Source organism: Syngnathoides biaculeatus, chromosome 11 (assembly GCF_019802595.1).
Source record: "Syngnathoides biaculeatus isolate LvHL_M chromosome 11, ASM1980259v1, whole genome shotgun sequence".
In the NCBI taxonomy this organism is placed as follows: domain Eukaryota; kingdom Metazoa; phylum Chordata; class Actinopteri; order Syngnathiformes; family Syngnathidae; genus Syngnathoides; species Syngnathoides biaculeatus.
Genome location: NC_084650.1, coordinates 29,015,085 through 29,037,746, shown reverse-complemented (window position 1 = coordinate 29,037,746; position 22,662 = coordinate 29,015,085). Strand labels below are relative to the sequence as shown.

Here is a 22,662-nt window from a genome sequence, read left to right as displayed (position 1 = left end):
GATGAGTGTGTCTTTTAATTTATTGAAATATCGATAGTATTTTTTTTCTGGGTGTTTGATTCATTGTGGTCTATTTGTTGGGCTTTTTGTGTTATTAGAATCTGATAAAAAAAAATCTCAGTACATGGGGTTTCTCTTAGCTGCTCTAACGCACACTCTCAATTGTTTGGTTTCTGTTACTTTCTCTACATCAATGCGGCACCCAGCTCTTGACATTCTATGTTGACCATTTCAAGCTGCTGATGGTTTTCTTTTGGATTTTTTTTTTTTTTTTTTTTTTTTTTGGGGGGGGGGGGACATACACGCTCATCTTTTGAAGATCTGGGTCAAAGAAGCATGTTTTCTCCCCACAATCTTTTGTCCCATTGTGGCTTTTTATCGTACCATAAAATAATTGTTCATTGTCTTGCAGAACAATGATTCTAAATGCAGCCAGCATCCATCCGAGTTGTTTTGTTTTTCAGTTTGTTATTGTACAGTCCATCTGCCTTTCCAGCTACTTTGTCTTTCCATACATGTTCTGCATCCTGATCAAATATACAGATACAACTACACTACTCGCAATAAAATTGTGACTTTGGTATACAATTTCTTAAATACCCTAAAATGCATTGAATATACATCAAATTGTTCAATGTTTTGGTACTTTTTTGAGGGAAAATTTTATTTTCTCCCACAAGTAGATGAAAGGCAAAATTGAAAAAAGGTTTAGCAGAGACGGCTGTTACATTTCCAGGTTTTATTAGAGGTTGTATTTAAATAAAGAGTCCTCTTCATCATGCTGTTCACAATTTAACATCACCTAACAATTACTCATTACCTCATATTTCCAAGTCTGCAAACAGGGAAGGGAAGTGGGGCACAGAGTTTAAAGGTCACCCTCGTTAGGTTGCAACCGAAAGACTGGAAAAGTCAAAGAAAGACATAGCTGTGGCTCTCCTTGGATCAAATACCTGTTACCAATGTTCCTGTATGCAATGCTTCAGCTTTAGCTTGTAACATGAACGTTATACATTTCACAAAAATGTGGACACTACCTATTCTCAAATAGCGGGCTAGACCCGTCACAGACGATCCCAATAAAAGTCTTCCGTTCACAAAAAGGTGGCCATAACGTGGATCTGGGCTTAGTGGTTGGTCAATACGTTTAATTAGTTTGCAAATTAGGTTCACTTTAACAGTAAAATAAAGTTTATTCCTGAAATTTCGCCTGAATGGCAAATAGCCCAAAGTTTGAAAGGTGGAAAATAAAAGCGCTAATACCCTCTGTTTCACTTTAAAGTCGTACGGGATAGGCTCCAGCTCCCTTGTGTGCCCAATGAGTACCAGTGCTATAGAAAACAACTGATAGGAAAGAGGTCGAGAGTCTCAGTTCTCCAGAAGCCAACACCATTCAAAGTGTCTTCAACCTCCCTGTAGTGCAGCCATTGATTGTAGCGTCAAGTGTACTAAAAGCTCCTGGAAATAGCTTTCCAGCACAACGCTGCTACTCGTGTTGTCTTTGTCCCCAGCAAATCATCGTCTTTGTTATCAACCTCCTCATGGTGGTGAAGTAAAGTTTTTGGACATATGCTTTGTTTGCACTGCAACAGAGGCCTGTTGACCCCCACCCCAGACACACACAGCTTTTGCAGTCGGTGATGAACTGCAGTGTGTGGTCATAAGGCAACAGGGGGTCAGTTTGGCTCTCACAGCAATTTGCGGCTCCATCAGATGGACAGAGGTCGGGCAGAGAAGAGAGTGAAAGGTGCTTTTGAGCGGTGAAATGGACCGCGGCCACCGGCGGAGCACTTATGATGTGTTCCCTGCAACGTGATTGGTGGGGATCTTATTTATACAAGTGTTCATGATTTCCCACAGTTTGAGCTGTGAGGCATCAGTTGTGTCCAGCGGCACCATAATCGCACTTTGAAGGGTGGAAGTTGGCGGTCAAGATTATTGCACTATGTGAAACCTGTCTCTTTTCGTTTTCCGTGTCGGAAAATCATTAAAGCAAGCTGGATAATTTTCCTCGTGGGTTTTGAGTAAGGCTGCACAGTCATGGCTCAGCTGTCTTCAAATAGATGACAATGTGTTTGGAGATCACATGACAGCAATTTACTGTAGGTGTTGCGGTACATTTATTTTGATGATAAATGTTGCCTTTTCATAGTGAAAATTGGTGCTTATCAATGGCGAATGTTGACTAAATATAAACATTTTATAGAAATATCTTTTTTGTTTCAGAAAAAAAAATTGGGAAAAAGTTGAGCTTGTACTAGTTGCTAGTTTATTATCCAATATATTGATTTTTAAAAATACATTTTACTGTACATGTTTGAGGTTCTAGCAGTTTCATTTTAAATAGTGGTTTTCCCAATGAAAATATACCTTTGTCGTGGTGAAATATTAGCACTACTTAATGGAAAACATCATTAATGTGCTTTTTACTTTTTAATTTTTGCGTAAAATAATCATGCCGAATGCAAACCGTGAGCAGCGTAGTTTTTGTATTTCTCTAAAAAAAGTAATGAAAGTCAGACATGCTTGCGTATCATTGTTTACTGTCATATATCACAATCAGCTGTATTGGCCAAGTGTGTAACAACACACCAGGAATTTGTCTCTGGAAGTAGGTGCCACACTGGTACGACATTCAGACCAAAGAACAAACAAACTAACAAGAACAAAGAGCAAGAGACTTTCAGTTAATAGGAACTATTCCTCACAAGTCAATATCATGCTGAGCTTTTCGTACGATTTCCCCTAAATTCACCGTGCCACCATCCTATTTATTGGTTTGGGAAATTTTCTCCTGACTCTGACCTGTATTGTTTCTCTCCTCAGAGGGGATTCATAATATGACCATGGAGTCCAACTCGATAACGATGCCCATGTCAGACCCCAATGCCTGGGCCACAGCCATGAACAACCTGGGGATGCCTCCCATGGGCATCACTGGACAGCCTCTCATGCCAGGTACCACAATGCAACAATGCACAAATAGAATGGAAAGCTGTCAGATGGAAAAGGATTTTGTCCCAGAGTTTTTTTTTTTTTTTAGACTGGAGTTATTTTGTAATTATTTCATATTGGTGGTATTTTTGGTGTTTGTCAATTAAATCACCTTGTGCCTTTCAAGTGGACAAAGCAATGTGTAATGCAGGAGCTTTAGCAAAGGTGCACCTTTCGCTGTCATTAATTATTTGGCGTAATTAGTTTTTTTAAACTTTCTTTTGGGCTACTTTCATTTAAGGTACAGCACCAACGATTATTTAAAAATGGATTAACAGACTAAGAAGAAAAAACGAACACCCCAAAAGATAATCAACTCTCATATTCCATTTATTTTTTTTTTTTTTTTTTTTTTTTTTTTTTTTTTGGGTGAGTGGGGACGTATTTTTTTTTTGCAGTCCTGGAAAAAAAACAGCTCTTTCTTTAGTTGCTCTTCAGGTCAGAGCACTTTTTTCCATTGTGGGCAGTGGAGTGAGTCCATTTCCGATGTGGTTCCATTGGTGATGGTATGAATATTAAACAAATTGCTGACTCAACTGAAATGTCATCCATCCATCCATCCATTTTCTGTATTGCCTGGCTGCAGGTTTTACTTTTTACTAGAGATGCACCGAAACTTTAGGCTCTCAAATGTTTCAGCCAAAAATGATCGAAAAGCGCATTTTTTTATATATAACAAGGTCAAGGGTTCCTGGGGTTCCCGGGGGGCTGTAGCTGTGAGTGGGGGACCAGGTTCCAGCACATTTGTGCTGTTTCCTGGTCCGATCGCCCTGCGCTGCCTGCCACCCCCCTGGATTTTAAATGCACTGTATACATTCACCCCCCTTTTCTTTTAAATGCACAATATACACACATCTTTGGGGGTGGGGTCAGGGGTGGGTCATGGCTGGGTATGTTTGGTTGTTCGGCAGTAGTGCACTTAGACTTACACTTAGCTACATGGCAGTGCTCCTTTGGCCAGGTCCCTGGGCTGTATGGCTGCTTGGCATGGGGGCTCATGGCACGTGGCTGCTCCTTGGGTTCCTGCCCTCATCATTCACTTGTCAGGTGGCCCTATCCGCCCCAGGCCTTTCCAACAAAAAAGGGACTTTCTCCCATTCTCGGGTTCTGTTTAGCTGGGACTGGCCGCATCTCGTTCATTTCGGTTTTAGCCCGAAAGAATTTGTTTGCAAAATAATATTGGAAAACGGGATGTTGTTTGGAGTTAACCAAAAAAAAAAAAAAAAATCCAAGGTCAGCATGCAGCCGTGTGCATTAAAATACTGTCCATTCAAAAAAAAACACTCCACACCCACATGGAACTCAACATCACTGCTAAGGGGATTGCTTAGGGCATGCTCTTTTTCACCATGCCAGTTACCTTCGAGCTACAGCTAACACAACTAAATATGATGCTGAGCTGCCTAAGCCAGCATTCATGAATCATTGCCTCCGTGGCAGCATGGCTGTGATTGTATTTTAAGACCATATCGCCCAGCCCTTACATTGGGACAAAAGCAGAAAGTTGAAACCTATCAAAATAAATGAAGTACAGACTGCGTCATGTCAGCAAGCGTGTCGACTTCTCTCTGTAGATGTTTTTCATCTCAACTTCAAAGCCTTGCTTGTGTTCTCCAGGAAAACGGAAACTTTTAGTTGCTGTCTGTACGAATGTCACACATGACTAAAGTAAAGCATTAAGCCGTGTCGCTGCTTTAGTATGGTGCAGTACAGGGGCTAAGCCTGCTCACCTAACTTAACCTAACCTGTTACAAATCCAACTTGGACAGAGAGTTGCCACTCCTAGCATGGGCAATTACATGTTTCACAAACTCGCCCATGGGGTATGCTTATCCTATGCCGCTCATTATACTGCCTTTACATTATATTCCCATAATGTAGTGCACAGTGGGATTTTCCCCAATGGTACTATGTTGTGTAGCAAGGCCTGGAAAACTTGAATCTTCTTTTCCTTTCAGCTTGTCCCATTAGGGGTCGCCACGGCGTGAATACGAAGAAAAAAAAAATTAAAAAAATCTCACAATGGATTTCAGGCAAGGGAGGATACTGTGGTCCTCCCTCCCAGACCGCGCACACCATGTTTTGACTAGGTGTAGACACGTGTTGAATCCATTCATTTTCCTGACCGCTTATCCTCATTAGGGTCGTGCAGTGGTGGAACCTATCCCAGCAGACTCGGGGCAAAAGAGTTGAAGTACACCCTGAACGTGTTGTCATCCAAACCCAGGGCATATACAAACAAACAACCTTATGCACTCACATTCACACCTGTGAGTAATTTAGAGTATTTAATTATCCCACTACACATGTTTTTCAGATGTGGGAGGAAACCGGAGTGCCCGGAGGAAACACACGCAGGCAAGGGCAGAAAATGTAAACCCCCCACAGGAAATGTTGAATTTGAACCCAGATCCTCAGATTCTCGGGGCATACATGCTAACATGACGTGCTAACCAGTAGCTGCCGCATGATCAATATCAATAAAATACCTGTAAGAAAACCATGCTGCCTGCAAGGCATTCTGCGCGAGGCTACAGGAGACACCTTTGGGGTCATTACATTTCTCATTTTGCTGGATTGCTGTCGATGTACAATATATGGAGAAGGGACAAGACCGAGACTTCAGATATAAAGCTAAGCAAAGCAAATGTATTTGTGTAGCGCATTTCATACACAAGGTAACTCAATGCGCTTTATATGATTTAAAGCATTGAAAAATAAAATTTAAAAACTATAAAGTGCAGTTAAAACAGCTGTTAGTGCAAGAAATATCACTAAAAAGTGGAAGTACTCTAAAACACATGCGAAAAAGAGTTAATCTGGATTGGATTTAAAAACATTCACACTTGGTAGCTGACATCACCTCTGTTTCCAATTTACCGGTATTCCATTTTTATGACGCATATTCCGTAAATGTCCCTTTACCATGTTTGCTTTAGATTCTGCACCATTTAGTGATTTATAGGCCAGTAGTAGAACATAAAAATCTATTCTAAAGCTGACTGGAATCCAACGCTAAGACTTTAGAATTGGAGGTATATGCGCCAAACTCTTTGCTTTGCTCAGAACCCGAGCTGCAGCATTCTGAATGACCTGCAACTGTTTAATGCACTTTTTGGGGAGTCCAGTCAGAAGACCATTCCAATAGTCAAGTTTACTTGAGATAAAAGCATGGATTAGCTTCTCCTGGTCTGCTTGACACATGCAACCCATCACTCCAAATATGTTCTTCAGATGGTAAAGGCAGTTCTACCCCCACCCTCCCGACCTATCACAACCGACCTAGGCAAATGTGTGTCCTGAAATGGAAAATAACATGTTGCAGCGCAAGAAGAAATTATTGACGTGAGGGAAGGGCCCATCACTAGTTTGGCAGTAAATTGGATATTTTTAGTCCGACAAGAGTCAGACAACCTATACTGACTAAAGTATTCATGAATGTCGCTCAATGGTGTGAAAAAGTGTTTGCCCCCCTCTTTTCGTTTAGCATGTTTTTCCATTATCAAATATATTTAAATATTAGTCACATACAACACACGTAAAAACAAAATTGAGTCTTTAAATCAGTGCTTTAATTAGGAAGGGGGGGGGTGAAAAAACTAATGGATTTGTGTGAAAAAGTGATTGCCCCTTCAACCTAATTCTAGAATCGGAGTTTGGCCACCATTAGCAGCAACAAATGCTATCAAGCATTACGAGTCTCTTACAGAAGTGAGGAGAAATTTTGCCGTGCTCCTCTTTCGAGAATTGTTGTAATCAGCCACATTGGAAGGGTTTCGAGTATGAACCACTTTTTTAAAGTCATGCCACAGCATCTCAGATCAGAACATTGATTAGGCCACTCCAAAGACTGCTTGCAAATTGCTGGTGTGTTGTGGGTAATCGTCTTGTTGCACAAGCAAGTTTGTTTCAGCTTGAAGACAGATGGCTAGACGTTCTCCTTTAGAACTTTTGGGTAGACCGCAGAATTCTTGATTTGATATATCACGGGAAGTCTTCTCGGTCCAAACCAGCACAGTAGCCCCGAGTCCATCATATCTACCTCCATCATATTTTACTGTTGGTATGATTTTCTTTTTCTGAAATTCAATATTACTTTTACTCTAGATGTAATGGGACACATACCTTCCAAAAAGTTCAACTTTTATCTTGTCAGACCACATAGTATTTTCCGGAAAATCTTGAGATTATCAAGATGTCTTCTGGTAAAATTTAGACAAGATCAGCATATATACTGAGGCACTGCAGTCCTTTGGATGGATGTTATGGGGTCAGACCTCTTGGATAAGTCCTCGCCGCGTTGTTGGGGTAACTTTGGTTTGCTGCCCACTCCCGAGAAGGTTGTTTTTGTCATTTATGGAGAATTGGTCAAACTGTCGATCACTGGAGTCTCAAAGGCTGAGAAATGGCTTTTGAAGCTTTTCCACACTAATAGATATCAATTACTTTTCCTCATTTGTTCCTGAATTTCCTTAGATCTTGGGATGTTTAGCCTTTGAAGATCATATAGTCAACTTTACTTTGTCAGGCAGATCATAGTTAAATGATTTCTTGATTGAGAACACTGGAACACATTGGTGCCCAATGTGTCGATCATGATCGACCAGCCGATCTCAAAGGCAGTTATGGTCGACGAAGAAAAAAAAAAAAGATTTCAGCCTATCATCCATCTTGTCGCTTGATTCAGGTGTGACCAATATGTTGGTCATACGGGTAGATTGACATTCGGTTTGATGAATCCCGGCCTCTTCTGACATGTCGCTGTCCATGTGGACATAAAAGTGGGTTCTAGCAAGCTGGCTTCCTATTTACCAGATATTCTTTTTTTAACATCTCAGCCGTAATGACTATAAAGACAGCCACAATAACTGTTCATACTATGTTTGGAATACCAAATGAATTATTTAAATATATATATACATCAATCAGTTGTTTCGACCTCCTTTTAAGGTGAAGGAGGTGTTAAGGTGAACATTTTAAAATTTATTTTTACTGTCTCTCTATTATTTGGATTATTTAAAAAACAATCAAGAATTAATATAAGTGGTATGAAATATTTATATTGTGTGACATTTTTCAGCCTCATCATCCAGCCCTATCTCAGACCATTGTTGAACACAACGTGCCATGTTCAGGGTTTGCACGCGGCCCTAAAAGTCCCTAAAAACCCCTAAATTTTCAAAGGTGCATTTAGGGGCTCCTAAAAGTCCTTAAAATCCACGAAAACCGGTCAAGCCCCTAAAAAAGCCTTAAATTAAAAAAATATCAAAGGGAGGACCTCTAGCGCCAAAATTCTCCCTAAAAAATAAATTAATCTTTTATGTAAAAAAAAAAAAAAATAGCGATCCATCTGGCGTCCAAATCAGCCGGAAATTGTCAACGGAAGTCACCGTGTTGACAACTAGTCGCCATCTTGTTGATATTCCATTGTTTGTTTCCGTGAGTAGGCATTTCACTTCGTCTTTGTTACGACGTAGCGTAGTTCTTTCATCGATCCAACTTGTATCACGGGGAAGTGTATTTTTCAAGAAGCTTGGGTTGAAAGTAAGGAGTTTGGGAGCTGGGTTCGTCGAGATCCAAAAGATCGGGACATGTTTTACTGCCATCTGTGCAAGCAGAGTTACCAGCTTGAAAAGATGGGCGTCAAAGCGCTGGAGTCGCACCGGAAAAACAGGAGACACGCTGATTTGGCGAAGACTCTCTCATCTTCCGTTGATATGAATCTGTTTCTAAAATATCAAGATAGTGAAGCATCAACTTCAGGCAGTGGTACTAGCAGTGCATGCGCACTAGGGATCGCAAAAAAACGCTTAATTTCATAACCGGTTTTAACCCAACACTTGTAGCAAAAAAACGATTAACCGGTTTTAAAACCGGTACCATAGTGGTGTTTACATAATTCACCCGCGGGACCTCAAGTTGGGGTGCGGGGTTCCGCACGGACTGTTTTTGTTGTTGCTCTTCTGGAGTGACGAGTTCCCGTTATGCGAGTAGTGTTTTGATGTCTGCCAATAAAACAAGTTTTGTTCCTGTGTCCGACACTCCGCCTCCGACTCCTTTTCTCCGGCGCTACACCATCGATCGTTAATTTACTCCGCGGTAATGGGGTAGTTTGTATACAATATTGACAAACAAGCTTTTTGAATGTGGCTTTCAACAACGCACTCATGTAAGTTAAATTTTTTTTTTTTTTTGTAAAAATGTTTTAATGTTGACATTCTTCTTTCGGACTTTCAGAAAGGGCATGAAAGTATACCGAGCGTTTCCTCGATGCCATGTTTGATGTTTCTTTGAATTAACTGAATGTTCTTTTGAGTCCAACTTTACTCTAACAGCGAAACTTGAAAAAAGTGGAAATGATGTTGAAAAAATAGCACAATGTGGAGTACCGGAACCGGAAGAAAGGTTTGGAAATTCTAACCGATTTTGAAAGTCCGATTACGGTTTCGGTTTCAAAAAAACGAAAACCGGTTATAACCGGTTATTTGTAACCGGTTGCGATCCCTAGTGCGCACCTACAGTTGTCCAGCAATCGACTTCAACCAGCCAGAAGTCAGGCTTTATGAACGTAGTTCAATACACGAAGATGGACTCGTTAAAGGCAGAGATCGTGTGGACTTTAAAAGTGGCGCCATTACAGTTACAAATCTTGTGAAAATAATTCGAAAGTGTTTGCAGTCATGTTCCCAGACAGTGACATTGCTAAAAACTACCACTGTGGGGAAAGGAAGACTTCGTACCTGGCTACATTTGGCATCGCTGCCCACTTTTCATCTCTACTGCCTCAAAGCCAAAATAGAGACTGACATATCTACGCTTATTGAGAAGGCTGACAGGCTGTGTGAGGAGGCAGAAGAAAAGAGGAATCTGAGGTTTATCACCGAGGCCAATGCACTCAGAGGCAGAGCAAAGGACAAGAGAGCCACTTTGGCACCTCTGCAGCAACAAATAGAGGAGGCACTGGGTAGGCTCAAGGAGCTAGAGTAGGGGTGCTGAAACAGACATCAGTAGAAGACATTTGTGTATATAGTTGCAATTGTAGTTAGAATCTGTTTTTCTGTATCCTGTTATGTGAAGACGTTGACAATGGTCATATCAATGAGAACTACCACAAGGGGCGACAGGTGATCACTGTCACAGGTACTGAGGTACTGGAACATTTGATGAACCAAGAACGGTTGATGGCACCATTGGGTGAGTCTTTTTTCCTTACTCTTGATTTCCCACAATGGCCCTAATTTTTTTCCGTGTCAGCCCTAAATTTTTCTTGTCAGCCCCTAAAAAGCCCTTAAATTTTTTTGATCAGACTGAGTATGAACCCTGAACCTGGCCCGCAAACTGTCACACTCTGGGACGCGCCATGACTGAATGTGACGAAACAGCTAACATTCAACTGAGCTTTCTGTGAGAATCATCACCAAGTAGTCCGGCTTCCTCCCATATTCCAAAAACAAAATCTCTTAGAAGAGGCTCCAGCTCAAGACAAACACTAATGAGCACAATAGAAAATGGCTGAATGGCTACAAATAATGGCCTCCCACCACATCGATGTTTCCCTCCTTCTCCAGTTGGGTAAATTGGGTTTATTAGTTTAAATGAAGATTCTACTTGGACAGGTTCCAGCTTCCCTGTGACAGTGAACAGGATAAGCAGGACAGAAATTGCATGGATGGGTTGTGAAGAATGGGTGGAATGGTGCATCTCTTTTGTATCTAACAGTTTGGTTTTTGACGCGAATGCCACTGACAAGTCAGAACGGAGTAATTATGCTTGAGTACAAGCGTGCCGCACAAGCACATTATGTTCACACCCACACAATCCCGACAAGAACACTAATCAGGCGAAATTAGCCGTCCTATTCTAGGCCCTACATGCATTCATACAGTGTCGTTCATCAAGTGGAGAAGACACAAATTGGCAGATGAAATGGGAGTGCTGAATAACGTGCTCACCTGCTGAAATATTCCACACACATTGAAAAAAAAAATCAATATTCTCTCCATTGTGGGGTCTCCAGAAAAAATCGCCATTCACACCAATGACGTTTGAATACAAAATTTGCCTTTGCATGAAAAGCCATTTATGTAGCAAAAGAAAAAAAAAAACAGGTGGGGCTGTAACCTGTAACCCACCTGTAATGCTCACATTCTACTTAAGTATCTGTGACTTTGAGTGTTTATGGTTTTCAACGGTGGGTCTTAGACTGGTGAGTGCCGTAGGTGTCAGCAGATTTGCGTGTAGATTTGACTGGCTGTCAACTGGCTAATCTGTTTAGAGTCTGCATGTTGAGTGACTTCTGGCCCTTGGTAGCTCATTTTTAAAATGTCCCTATTATACATTTTGTTTTCTTACCGTTTGTTAAATAAATAAATTTAAAGGTCACTGCCGCCTGTCCTGGACCTCTTATAAGGGGATTATGTTCTAACTAGCGATGGTAGGCTCTATTATTTGCTAACATCAATCCAGTGGCACCTCTACCTACGAAGGTCTCTAGTAACAAAAATATCAGGTTACAGAAGGCCTCTTCGGAAAAATATTCTCGTTATGAAGGAAAATTCCGGATATAAGAGGCAAAAATAGGCACTGGATTCGCAGCCTCCAAATTCCACCGAACGTAAACCTCCTGTATCTTGGTTTGTGTGGCCCAATAGAGCTGTGGGGTGGGGGGAATCAGAGGCCTTGAAACGGATTAGGCTATTTCCATGTAAAATGCGCTTCTACTTCCAAAATATTCACGTTATGAAATGACTTCCGGAAGGAAGGAAATTATTTCGTAAATACGGATACCACTGTATATTACTTTGTATTGGCGATCATAGACATTCTTTTGTGGTACTCACTGCACTTAGTCTCCCTTGTCAACTGTAACGTATTCCCCAAATTTGGGCATTCTCTTTCCTTTTACGAACTCTTTCCTCCTGGCTCGGTACCATTGCGCCAACTTATTTCCACACTGCGTGGTGTGTGCGAATGCATGAGCATTACTTTGAGCTTTCTTTTATTGGCACAAAATAGAGTATTTTTTAATGAGGGGGAAAATAACATGGATCTAATTAGACTAGTCACAATAATTGTTAAATGCTATGTTTTTTAATATCACAATACTGTTTTCTTTAAATGCCTCTGAAATCATGAAAAATAAGGCCCTCCATCATTTTTGTATTTTATATTTGGATTTTGAATTAGTACTGTTATTAATATTATTGTTGTTTTTATCTATCATTTTTGCAATTATGATTTCCTTGAACTACTGAGTTATGAATGTGTGCCACTGAGGTAATGCTTAATAAAGAGTGTTCATTGGGGACTAAGACGCACAACAACTCAAGAGAAGCACTGACGTTGTAAACGACTTCGCCGTGGTGGAGGAAACTGTTTCGTTTCTTACCTCTTTAGCTCATTATATTGAAGGCAAGTGAACATTAACATTCCCATGTGTGTGAATTGGGGACTAACACGCACAACAACTCAAGCGAAGCGATGTTTGAAACGACATCCCTGCAGTGGAGCAAGCTGTTGACCACGTTAGCCCGCTCGCTCACGGCTTAGCAAACACAATAAACAGATAACTTTCACTTAAGTGTCTCTGTGGTGTTAATCTACACACTGCATATGGAGCATGGCCGTGTAATGTAGAGTATTGGACAGAGCCAATACCAGACTGGTACCCGAGGAGCGTGCTAGTCCGCCAGCATTCCAGGAGCCCACTAGCAGCTAATGACTCACGCTGGCTCATAAAAACAATGACAATATATCGACTTCGGAAAAATGATCATGTCCATTTTATTTATGAAACAGTAAGTCGATATAGTAATTATTGTGACAGGCCAAATAATAATCTACTAATTATAATAATAACTCACTCTTTCATCTAATTACCTCACTAGATAAATAAAGGACAGTACTCGTATCTGTCTATTTGGCTACAATCTATTACCCTAGATCACGCAGCCCAAACGCAGAATAGTTGGTTTTAAAATATGCCTCTAAATAGTTCAAATGAAGGTAGAACCAAATACTTTCCAAATCCTGAATTGTAATCAATAAATTTGCATCGATTAGGAAATTTAAGGCCTATTACTTGCACACCATAATTTACCAACGACCTTGTTATTTCCTGTATTGAATCCCAGGATGAAAATGTAATTGGGAAGAGATGAATATGCTACTTTATGTTGTTTATTAACACATAGGTTAAATACTTTCTATAGATTTTTTTGTGCGGCTACATATTGCCTGTAGACGTTTTCTCAGTGACATCACACACACACATACACACAGACACAAAGGATCCCGAGCCACTGCTGTGACTTTGAACTAATCCAGGTGGATTAGCTATCGATTCTCCATGACTGAACATCATATTTTCTTTTCACCTCTAAACACCCGTGAGACAATTCGCTGTCCTTTCTTATTGACTGTGTTTACAGTCTCCTGTGTGTTTACTGCTTTCCTCTATATGGCGTTTTAAGTTGCTTTCACATTCATTGCAGGATGCCAAACCGCCCTCATTGGACATTTGCCTTCAATTTTTAATCTGCTGTTAGCCGTTATTTTTGTTCTTCTTTAACGGTGCCTCCGGCCAAATGCGTGTCCAGTCAGACAGCTGAATAAACAGACCACCTAGGGCAAAGCCTCCAATATACTTCACCATTTACAAAGCAGGCACTGATGACAGTTTTATTCCTGCGGATAGAGCTCCCAGCATTTGTGTCTGTGAGGAGGTTTTGTAGCACATGTTTTCATGAGTGGAGTGTTTGGATAGAGGAAGAGACTGGAGCAAGGCCAGAGGCAGCAATTGGTGAGGTACAGCTCAGTAAATGTTGTTTTTCCAGTGTCAGGATTGTGACGGTGGTGTAAATGTGTAGTCGTTTTACAGTTTTGTTATTAATTACCAGTGCTAGGAGTGAGACTGTTTTGCTTAACCGGGTGACTACTTGAATAGTGCAACGGTCCTCAATAGATGAAAGTAGACAAATCCATTGCCTGAATTGTTACTCCTCACACGTGACATGACAGCCAATCATATCGAAGGAGCCTTCTGAGGGGAGCGGGTGGGTGAGTGTGAGGCTGGCAAGTGGTATTTACAGGATATAGCACCGAATTTGAGTAGTATAGTCCAGCAGTATTTGTATCTCATTTACCCCACTGGCCCTCACAGGTCAAGATGTGCAGAGCAGGAACAGCAATCGCTACAAGTCTCATTCAAACGGGCAGTACCAGCACATAAAGACTTACTACCTGATTCCTATCAGCCACAACATTGTCGACCAAGAGAAACAAAATGCTGTTCGCTAACAGTAAAAAATAATCGTGTTGAACTTATTATTTTGCACTTTAAAACTGTATTCTGTATTTATTGTTGGTTATCTTTCATGATTTTCAGATGTTTTTTATTTAATCCATTCCATCATCAAATAAGATTATATATCCATCCATCCATCCATTTTCTTTGCTGCTTATCCTCACAAGGGTCTATCCCAGTTGTCAACGGGCAGGAGGCGGGGTACACCCTGAACTGGTTGCCAGCCAATCGCAGGGCACATCAAGACAAAACAACCGCACTCACGATCACACCTAGGGGAAATTTAGAGTGTCCAGTTAATGTTGCATCTTTTTGGAATGTGGGAGGAAACCGGAGTGACCCTTGAGCGGATAAACGGCTTGTGTGTGTGTGCGTGTGTGTATGTGTGTGTGGCGGCACGATGGGTCAGCTGGTAAAGTGTTGGCCTCACAGTTCTGAGGACCCGGGTTCGATCCCGGCCCCGCCTGTGTGGAGTTTGCATGTTCTCCTCGTGCCTGCCTGGGTTGTTTGTTGTATGTCTACATGTGCCCTGCGATTGGCTGGCAACCAGTTCAGGGTGTCCCCCACCTCCTGCCTGTTGACAGCTGGCATAGGCTCCAGCACTCCCCGCGACCCCCGTGAGGATAAGCGGCAAAGAAAAGTGATGGAGATATATATATATATATATATATATAGCTCACATGTGGACTACCTGCTCCAGTTCCTGAAGTGTCTCATTAGGCCACACCCCTTAAAGGCATACCTCCAAGACACTAATATTACAGTAAGTACAGAAATTTCAGTAGCGGTTTATTTTTTTACATTTTCTTTTTTATTATATCTTTATGCTTTGATCCAAAACACTGTTATTTTTCTTTATTAAAATCATTTTTAAAAATAGTGGTAGTTTTTGAGTGGCTGGAACAGGTTAACAACATATAATTGAACTTGTAAGTCAAGGTTCCGCTGTACTTTTTGTAAACACGGCATGGAAACAACCTTCTGTGATGCGTAATGAATGAGTGAGTGGGGGTGGAGGTGGTTTATAACAGAAGTACACTGCATTTTTAAATGACTGTTCTGGCATTGAGTGTAAATAAATCAATTTGTTATGTTACAACATAATTCATCACAAAGTGGAGTCAGAATTTTCATCAGACAAGATTCTATGTAATGTCACCCAGATTTGGTTCTAAATGCAAAAAAAATGTAGATCAATGCTTTTTAAAACCATATTTGAATAGCTGAGGTAAAGCTTAAAAAAGTGGCCGAGCCGACATGGTTTAAATCGAAGCTGACAGGAAGGATGCAGAGGAAATGTTGAATAAAAGGTACAAAATAATATATCAGGTGAGGTCAGAATAGTAACTGTGAACAGTATTTGTGTCATATTGTGCCAAGTGGAATAAAATGATTGCGGAGTCGTGTTGATTGTGTGCTTTACCGTCATATTCTTTGCAGCTGTAATCTTCTGGCTGGAGATAACGTTTTCTTTTCTTGCTAAAATCCATTTGGGCAAAATGGTTTGATTCGACAGAGGGTGTACAGATACAACACAATGTTTTGATTTAACAAGCAGGGGTGTTGAGAAGCTACAAACCATAAAGTGTCCGTTCTTAATAAATCAAATTTCTTTCATTATCGAATCCCTTAGAAAATGCAGACAGCGAGTTGTTGTCGAATATTTTGGATTTCTAGTACCATGTATCTTTGCGTGTATTCCCTGGTAACTGCTTTGGACATTGATTTTGTGGGTGTTCAGACAGAAACATTGAGGCTGGAACTCAGGACTTTTACAAATATGTCACATTGTCAACATTGTAAATGCAATTAATGGAATGTGAATTCAGTTATATAGTGAATAATAGCTTTTCTATTACAATCAAACAAGTGAGTCAAACAAAGAGAGCAACACGAAATGCATAGGAACACTTTCCAGTGGTTTGTATGCATGGCGGGTAAAAGGAGGGCCAACAGACATCTGCTTCCAAAATCTATGACATCTAACATAGAAAAGATATCCTCTTTCAGGAGCACTTCTCATTATTCACCCGTCCTTCACCCTGTGTTCACTGAAGCACATCCTAGCTTCAAGTAGAACCAGATGGCCATCTATACTGAAGATTGTGTTCTACAGTTCTGCAGGCTTTGTACGCAAGGGTCACTGAAGGATTGCTTTGGTTGTTAAGTGTAGGGCTGCTACCAGCAGCTCAATCAGCTTCAAAGCGTACCATGGAGAACCAAGAATATTTCTGGAATGTGACTAGGGGCCAGTGACGCCATTATTCCAGAGGGTAGTCCTTTTTTTTTTTTCAATCCCCCAATACATAGGAGATGGAAATTCTGCATGTTTTATAAACCCATTTACTTTTGTAATTATATTTTCTTCAAGACGAGACTGAGGCCAGAGTACTGCATCGTGGAGAAAGGTTATGGTACATCAATAAAGCAAGCTAATGTTAGCATGTGTGCCAAAAGCTGTCAATTATAGCTAGAAAAGCAGTGCAATGCTAGAAAGTGGAGGAGGTACCCTGCGGTGCTCAATTCCTCTACGGGGTGGTACGTGTTACTTTTGTTAGTATCTAGTCCGCAGGCGTAAAGCAAAGCCAAGCAAATTTATTTCTATAGCGCATTTCATACACGAGGTAAGTCAGTGTGCTTTACATGATTAAAGACACTTGAAAACAAAGCGATAAAACATTTTAAAATGGCATAAAAACAATAAAAATGACAAAATATTAAAAAGACAATTCAAACCGCATGCAGTGTTAATAATATGGTCAAAAAGTGGATATATTCTAAAAAGTATAGGAAAAAAAGAAGAGTTTTCAATCTGGATTTAAAAACATTCGCACTAGGGGCTAACCTCACCTCTGTTGGCAACTTATTCCATTTCTCTGTTCATAATAGTAGAAGCGTTTGACTAAAATTTGTCAATATACGGCAGAAATTATCATGTGACAAGTGGTTGCTCTTTTGGAGTAATTAAAAAAACACCTCTAAAATCTTCCATGATCGATACATTTACCCAAAAACAGAATTGATGACTAAAGTACATGACTATGCTGCTCTTCTTGTGTACAACGTCCAATTTGATCTACTTTAATTGTTTCTTTTTTTATTTATTTTTTTTTGCCAAGTGCAGTTCAAAATGCCACAGTATTTTTTTAGAGGTCGACTTGGAGAACTCTTCGAGTTTTTGATCTTCACAAATGTAATGTTGGGCATTTTTCACAGAAATATGTTCATTAATTGTAGAAGACGAAAAAAACATATTGATTGTAGCTGTGGGCATTCGTAAAAGACGTTGAAACTTTTCTGGGTAATAGCAGTACTGACAATCCATCAAGGTACATAGCAACTGTTAAGAACCCAAAACTCGTGAATCATTTTGTTTTTGTGTCTGTAATTGATCGGAGAAAGACGTGTGTGTGGTGCAATACTGTACTGAAGTAAATGTGAAAAAAGAAAAGACGTTGTTGGTAAAATGTCAACGATTGTCTCATCTCGTAGTTTTGAGCAAAGTGTGAGCATGAACTAACATGAGCTAAACCATGCAGGAGAGACTATTGCTCCTCTCACATTGAACTCATGTAATGACGTGGATTTATTTGCTTGAATACAAATACAAACGTCATTCAGCGAAATAATCTATACGTCTTGAGTAAGAAGAGTAAAGTAAAGTAAGAATCATTTTGCAGAGAGATAGATGAACCCATTGAAAGCATGCTGAATCCTTTAAAAAGTCTATGGCGTAAATTTTACATCTAAGCCTGACTGGGAAGAATCCTTGCGATGTCCCATAATCATCTTCTTCTTTTTCTTTCGGCTTGTCCCGTTAGGGTTTGCCACAGTGTGTCATCTTTTTCCATCTAAGCCTATCTCGTGCATCCTCCTCTCTAACACTCACTTGCGATGTCCCATAATAATGGCACATTATTTTCTAAGATGTGTGGGCTTAGACTCCTCACTCACTGGCCTGGAGACTAATTGGCCACTTAATGGCGACTCAAATCTCCACTGGTCTCATGGAGTCGCCTTGAAAATTAGCCGAGTCGCCAAGTAGTCTCGTTAAAATCGAACAGCATCGATTTCATTGGAGACCTTTTGTCAGGTCCACTAAATGATTACTGTTGAGAAAAAAAACTTTACATAGCTTAATGCCACTCAAGGGGAAGCATTCATCGTCCAAATTTATATGGACATTTCTACTGGTGCCCATTTCAACAATTTCCCAAATGTTTACGATTTCATGGACATTAACATTTTTTCCTCATTAATGACTGTCCCGGTTCCCGTCCTCCATTGGCTGAGCATAAATCACAGACACACACGCAAATACACAAAATATGCATCATATATTTAGTTAAGAAACATAGTGGTCTTTAGCAGCAACATCCAGATGAACCTGTTTTTACACTGGAGACGTCTCCCAGATATGTTCCTGATTAGACCACAATCAATAGTTTAGTTTCCTGGGTCTCAGTTGCCGCTACACACAAACTCCCTTTCTCCGTGGCAGAAGTATTTTCTTTTTTACACCAATATATTTGCAAGTTTATCAGGCTTCATTTAGATGCACATATTTATGCTCAAATGCACTGCGGAGACGAGATAAGCAGGCTCCGGGGATAAACGATTGTTCCTTGAATAAACAACTACTCCTTTGTCTGCCGCATCCTACTCGTCCTCATCCCCTCCCTGCCGCATGCACACATGAGAAAAAAACACGCATACATACTGTAGTATATACAGTATGTCAAAACTCATGCATCATCTGACTGCTATTCCTGAAAATGAATGTTTTTTTTTTTTTTTTTTTTTTTTGGTCACTCACCTGATTAACATCACACTTTATGTTGGGGGGAGGGGTCACTGCTTTACCATAAGTGCATTTTGCATCCTTTGATGGACTGCAGTGTTCCTTTCTTCTTACTGCCTGGGAGAAGCGTTGGGAAGGTGCCAAGAGGTTTAGGCAGAGTGTGGAGGCGGACAGAGTGGAGAGGCAAGATTCCGCGTATCCTGCTTGTGTATGCTGGAAAACAGAAATAGAGCATTGGGGCACTTGATGACAGCCCTTCCTATTCATTGTTGGTGTTTTGAAGTTATTTCCATCAAGCCATCCACTTCAATCCACTTTGGTACTTAAAACAATTTCTTTGCCTGTCTATTGTCAAAAGTGGTGTGACCGCCAAAGTACTATAACAGTTCTTTTGGATCCCTTTTACCAAGAATGCAGGCTGCTCAACCAAGGTGTAAAATAAATTCATTTGTTCCCAAAGTCAAACTCTCAGTATCCTGACACCTGTATTATTTTTGGTCCATTGTAAATGTTCTGGGACCCTCAAGCCACTCAGTGTTCTGAGATTTGTGTTTGCATCATTACTCACGTTATTCCCATGCTTAAGTGGGCTTTCTCCACGTACTGTGGTGGAAGCTACAGTCCAAAATTACGTGCATTTCCAGTAAATCAAAGACGCTAAATTGTCCGTCGGTGTGAATTGTTTATCTGTACGTGCCCTGTGATTGACTGGTGACCAATCCAGGGTGGACCCCACGTCTTCAATCAATGAATCAATGAGTCTTTTTATTTAGTTAGCACCACCCCTACCTAAAAACCACCACAGTGTGCTTCACAAAACGGGTGAAAAAAGATGCAAACACTACTAAAAACATTGCTGTCAAACGCCCTGAACTACTCCTGTAGTCTTTTCCACAGGCGAGGGCCGCAGACTTGGAATGACGCCTTGCCGTTGGTTTTAGGTCTGAGTCAGGGTCTTTCTAAAAGAATGGTATCGAATGATCTGACAGTCTGCGAAGGTCAATATGGTAAAAGAGTAACTAGATAAGAGTGACCAAGACCATAAAAGGTTTTATCAATTGATAAAAGAACCTTGAAATTGATCATGAAACCCTTAATGAGCCAATGCAGAGGCTCTAAAAACGATGTAATGTGCTTTTGTTGTGGTCTTTGTCAGCAGACAAGCTCATGAATTCTGCAGTAATTGTAAGGTACTGATAGTTTTTTGTTTTTAGGAGATCAGAAAAAAGACTTGGCTGTGATCAATACGGCTGGAGATAAAAGCGTACATTAGCACATCTCTTTTTTCGAGAGAGAGAGAGACAGGCAGAGTCTAGCAATAATTTTTAAGGTTGCGAAATACAGTTGTCGCTGTTTTTAACATATGGAATCGAATTTTGCTCAGTCAAAGATAACGTGCAAGTTTTTAATTTTATATGATGAAGTCATATAATGTCTGTTGTAATTTTGAGAATATTCTCGTTGTTTCCAAGTTCCAGAACCAACATCTAAAACAGCAGTGTTGTACTGGTTAATATGTAGAAAACTATCTGTTATTTATGCAGTGGTGGTTCTATAAAGTTTTACCTTGGGTGGAAAAGAGGTAGCTTGATGTTCAGTTGGGGGTCAGAGGTTACCCCCAGCCCACCACCAAACAGACCTTTTCCGAATTCACATTTCATTTTCTGCATTTCATGGCAAATCTTTTTATGTCACAGAGTTGACGTATCTTTAGTTTGACCAAGAACCCAGTCCTTGGAATTCTCAACAGTTACATTTTTCACATTTTTAGAAATATTTGATAGCTTTCTCCTTTTGTCTATCTTTCACACAATCTACATTTATCAATATTACATACACCACAGGTCTCAAACTCAAACCCAAGGGTGCACATGTGGCCCGCCAAGACATGTCTTGTCAGTCAACTTTCATGATTCTTGTTAAAATCAGCTTCAAAAATTTGAAATTGTCATATCATAATTGATAATGTTGAGATATTGCAAGCATTTTTTTGTGTTACCAAACATCAACAATAGTTGAAAAGCACACTACCCGTGATTTCTGATTCCAAAACTAGTTCCTGAATTTCATGTGTAAATATGATGAGGAGATTAAAGATTTTTATGGTTTCGCAGTCATAACGGCCCTCTGAGGTAAACCATAAATACATGTGGCCCATGACAAAATTGAGTTTAACACCCTTGAGATGCAGTATATTAAGTTATTTCTGCCAATTAAGCTGGTTGTTATGGTGACCAGCAAGTTGTTTGGCAAAAATGTGATATTGCTCTCAATATAGCTCTGTCTCTTAACGTTACATTGCCTCGTCAAGCCGCTATAAATGGAATGTTATATAATTGACGTACTAAATGTGCAATTGCACCAAGGCAGTATTGCAGGTGTGGGGAGAGGGGCTGGTTCAGGGGTTCACCATGAACACTGACCCCGACACCGACCCACCCCTACTCCACCCATCCAACCCCTGGCCGATTGTTTTTTTTTTTTAGCATCAGTAATGGGTGAAAATGTACTGTCAAGGCTCCTACTGACGAAAGCTTGGAATGTTGTTGAGTACAGTCAGCCACATTCCCCCCACCTCCATCTAGGCACAATCTCACGCTGCCAGGGTCGCCATTTGGGTCCATTCAAGTCAGCACCTCTACAAAGTGGGATTCTTGTGGATGCTGCAGTTACTACTTAATGGTTAGGGCAATAAAAACATAATGGCTGGTACCTTCAGGCAAAAGTTAAATACATGATCATTTATTTATACAATAGATAATATGCCAAATCTAAACAAGAACGAAGCCTAAACAGATATTGCCTATGGTTGCTCGATGAGACATCTTGTGTTAAACAAATGACATTGTTGATGTTTAAATTTGCTAGGGCTTCTTTGTCTCTCAAAGGTGATGAAAATTACAGGCCTCTTTCTTCTTTTTAAGTGGGAGCGCTTGCACAGTTGGTGGCAGACTAAATACGTTTTTGCGCCACAGTAGGTTGTTTTCCTCAGGAGAAATGGAAATGTAGTGTAAGCATCATCAGCATAGCTTTCAAACTTATTTTGTGTCTCCTGATAAAGTGTTATACCTATAATTAAACTTTGGTGAACAACATCGTCATACCTGTGACCTTCTGACATGCAGTCTTTCACCATGGGAACATAAAATTCTCTGCTAGTTAGGTAGAATTTAATCACTTATAAAATGTACCTAAGAGACCCATTCTATTCTTTTTCTGATTATTGTGGGGTACTGCATCAAAAGCTGCACTCGGAATCCAGTAAGATGAGGACAGAATTTTGATCCATCCATCCATTTTCTGTACCATTTACCCTCACAAGAGTTGTAGGTGTGCTAGAACCTATTACAGCTGTCTTTGGGCCAGAGGCAGGGCACATCCTGAATTGTTTTTCAACCAATCACAGGATACACATAAACAAACAACCAGTCACGTTCTCATTCACACCTCTGAACAATTTAGACTCTTCATTCAACCTACCACACATGTTTTTGGGATGTGCGGAGAGGCCTCACACACCGGATAAGCTAAAACCAATCTGTAAAAATGATTAAAAAATTTC

The 22,662-nt window shown here is 40.4% G+C and overlaps 1 protein-coding gene across 6 annotated transcripts in view; it reads left to right on the top strand.

Annotated features, from left to right (window-relative positions):
* enox2 (ecto-NOX disulfide-thiol exchanger 2) overlaps positions 1–22,662 on the top strand; it is a 257,527-nt gene that overhangs the window by 167,114 nt on the left and 67,751 nt on the right. For all 6 annotated transcript variants that reach the window (XM_061834677.1, XM_061834674.1, XM_061834676.1 and 3 more), the window contains one exon: positions 2,827–2,958. In XM_061834677.1, coding sequence (XP_061690661.1) covers positions 2,827–2,958 — 132 coding nt within the window. The remainder of the gene's footprint in view (positions 1–2,826; positions 2,959–22,662) is intronic.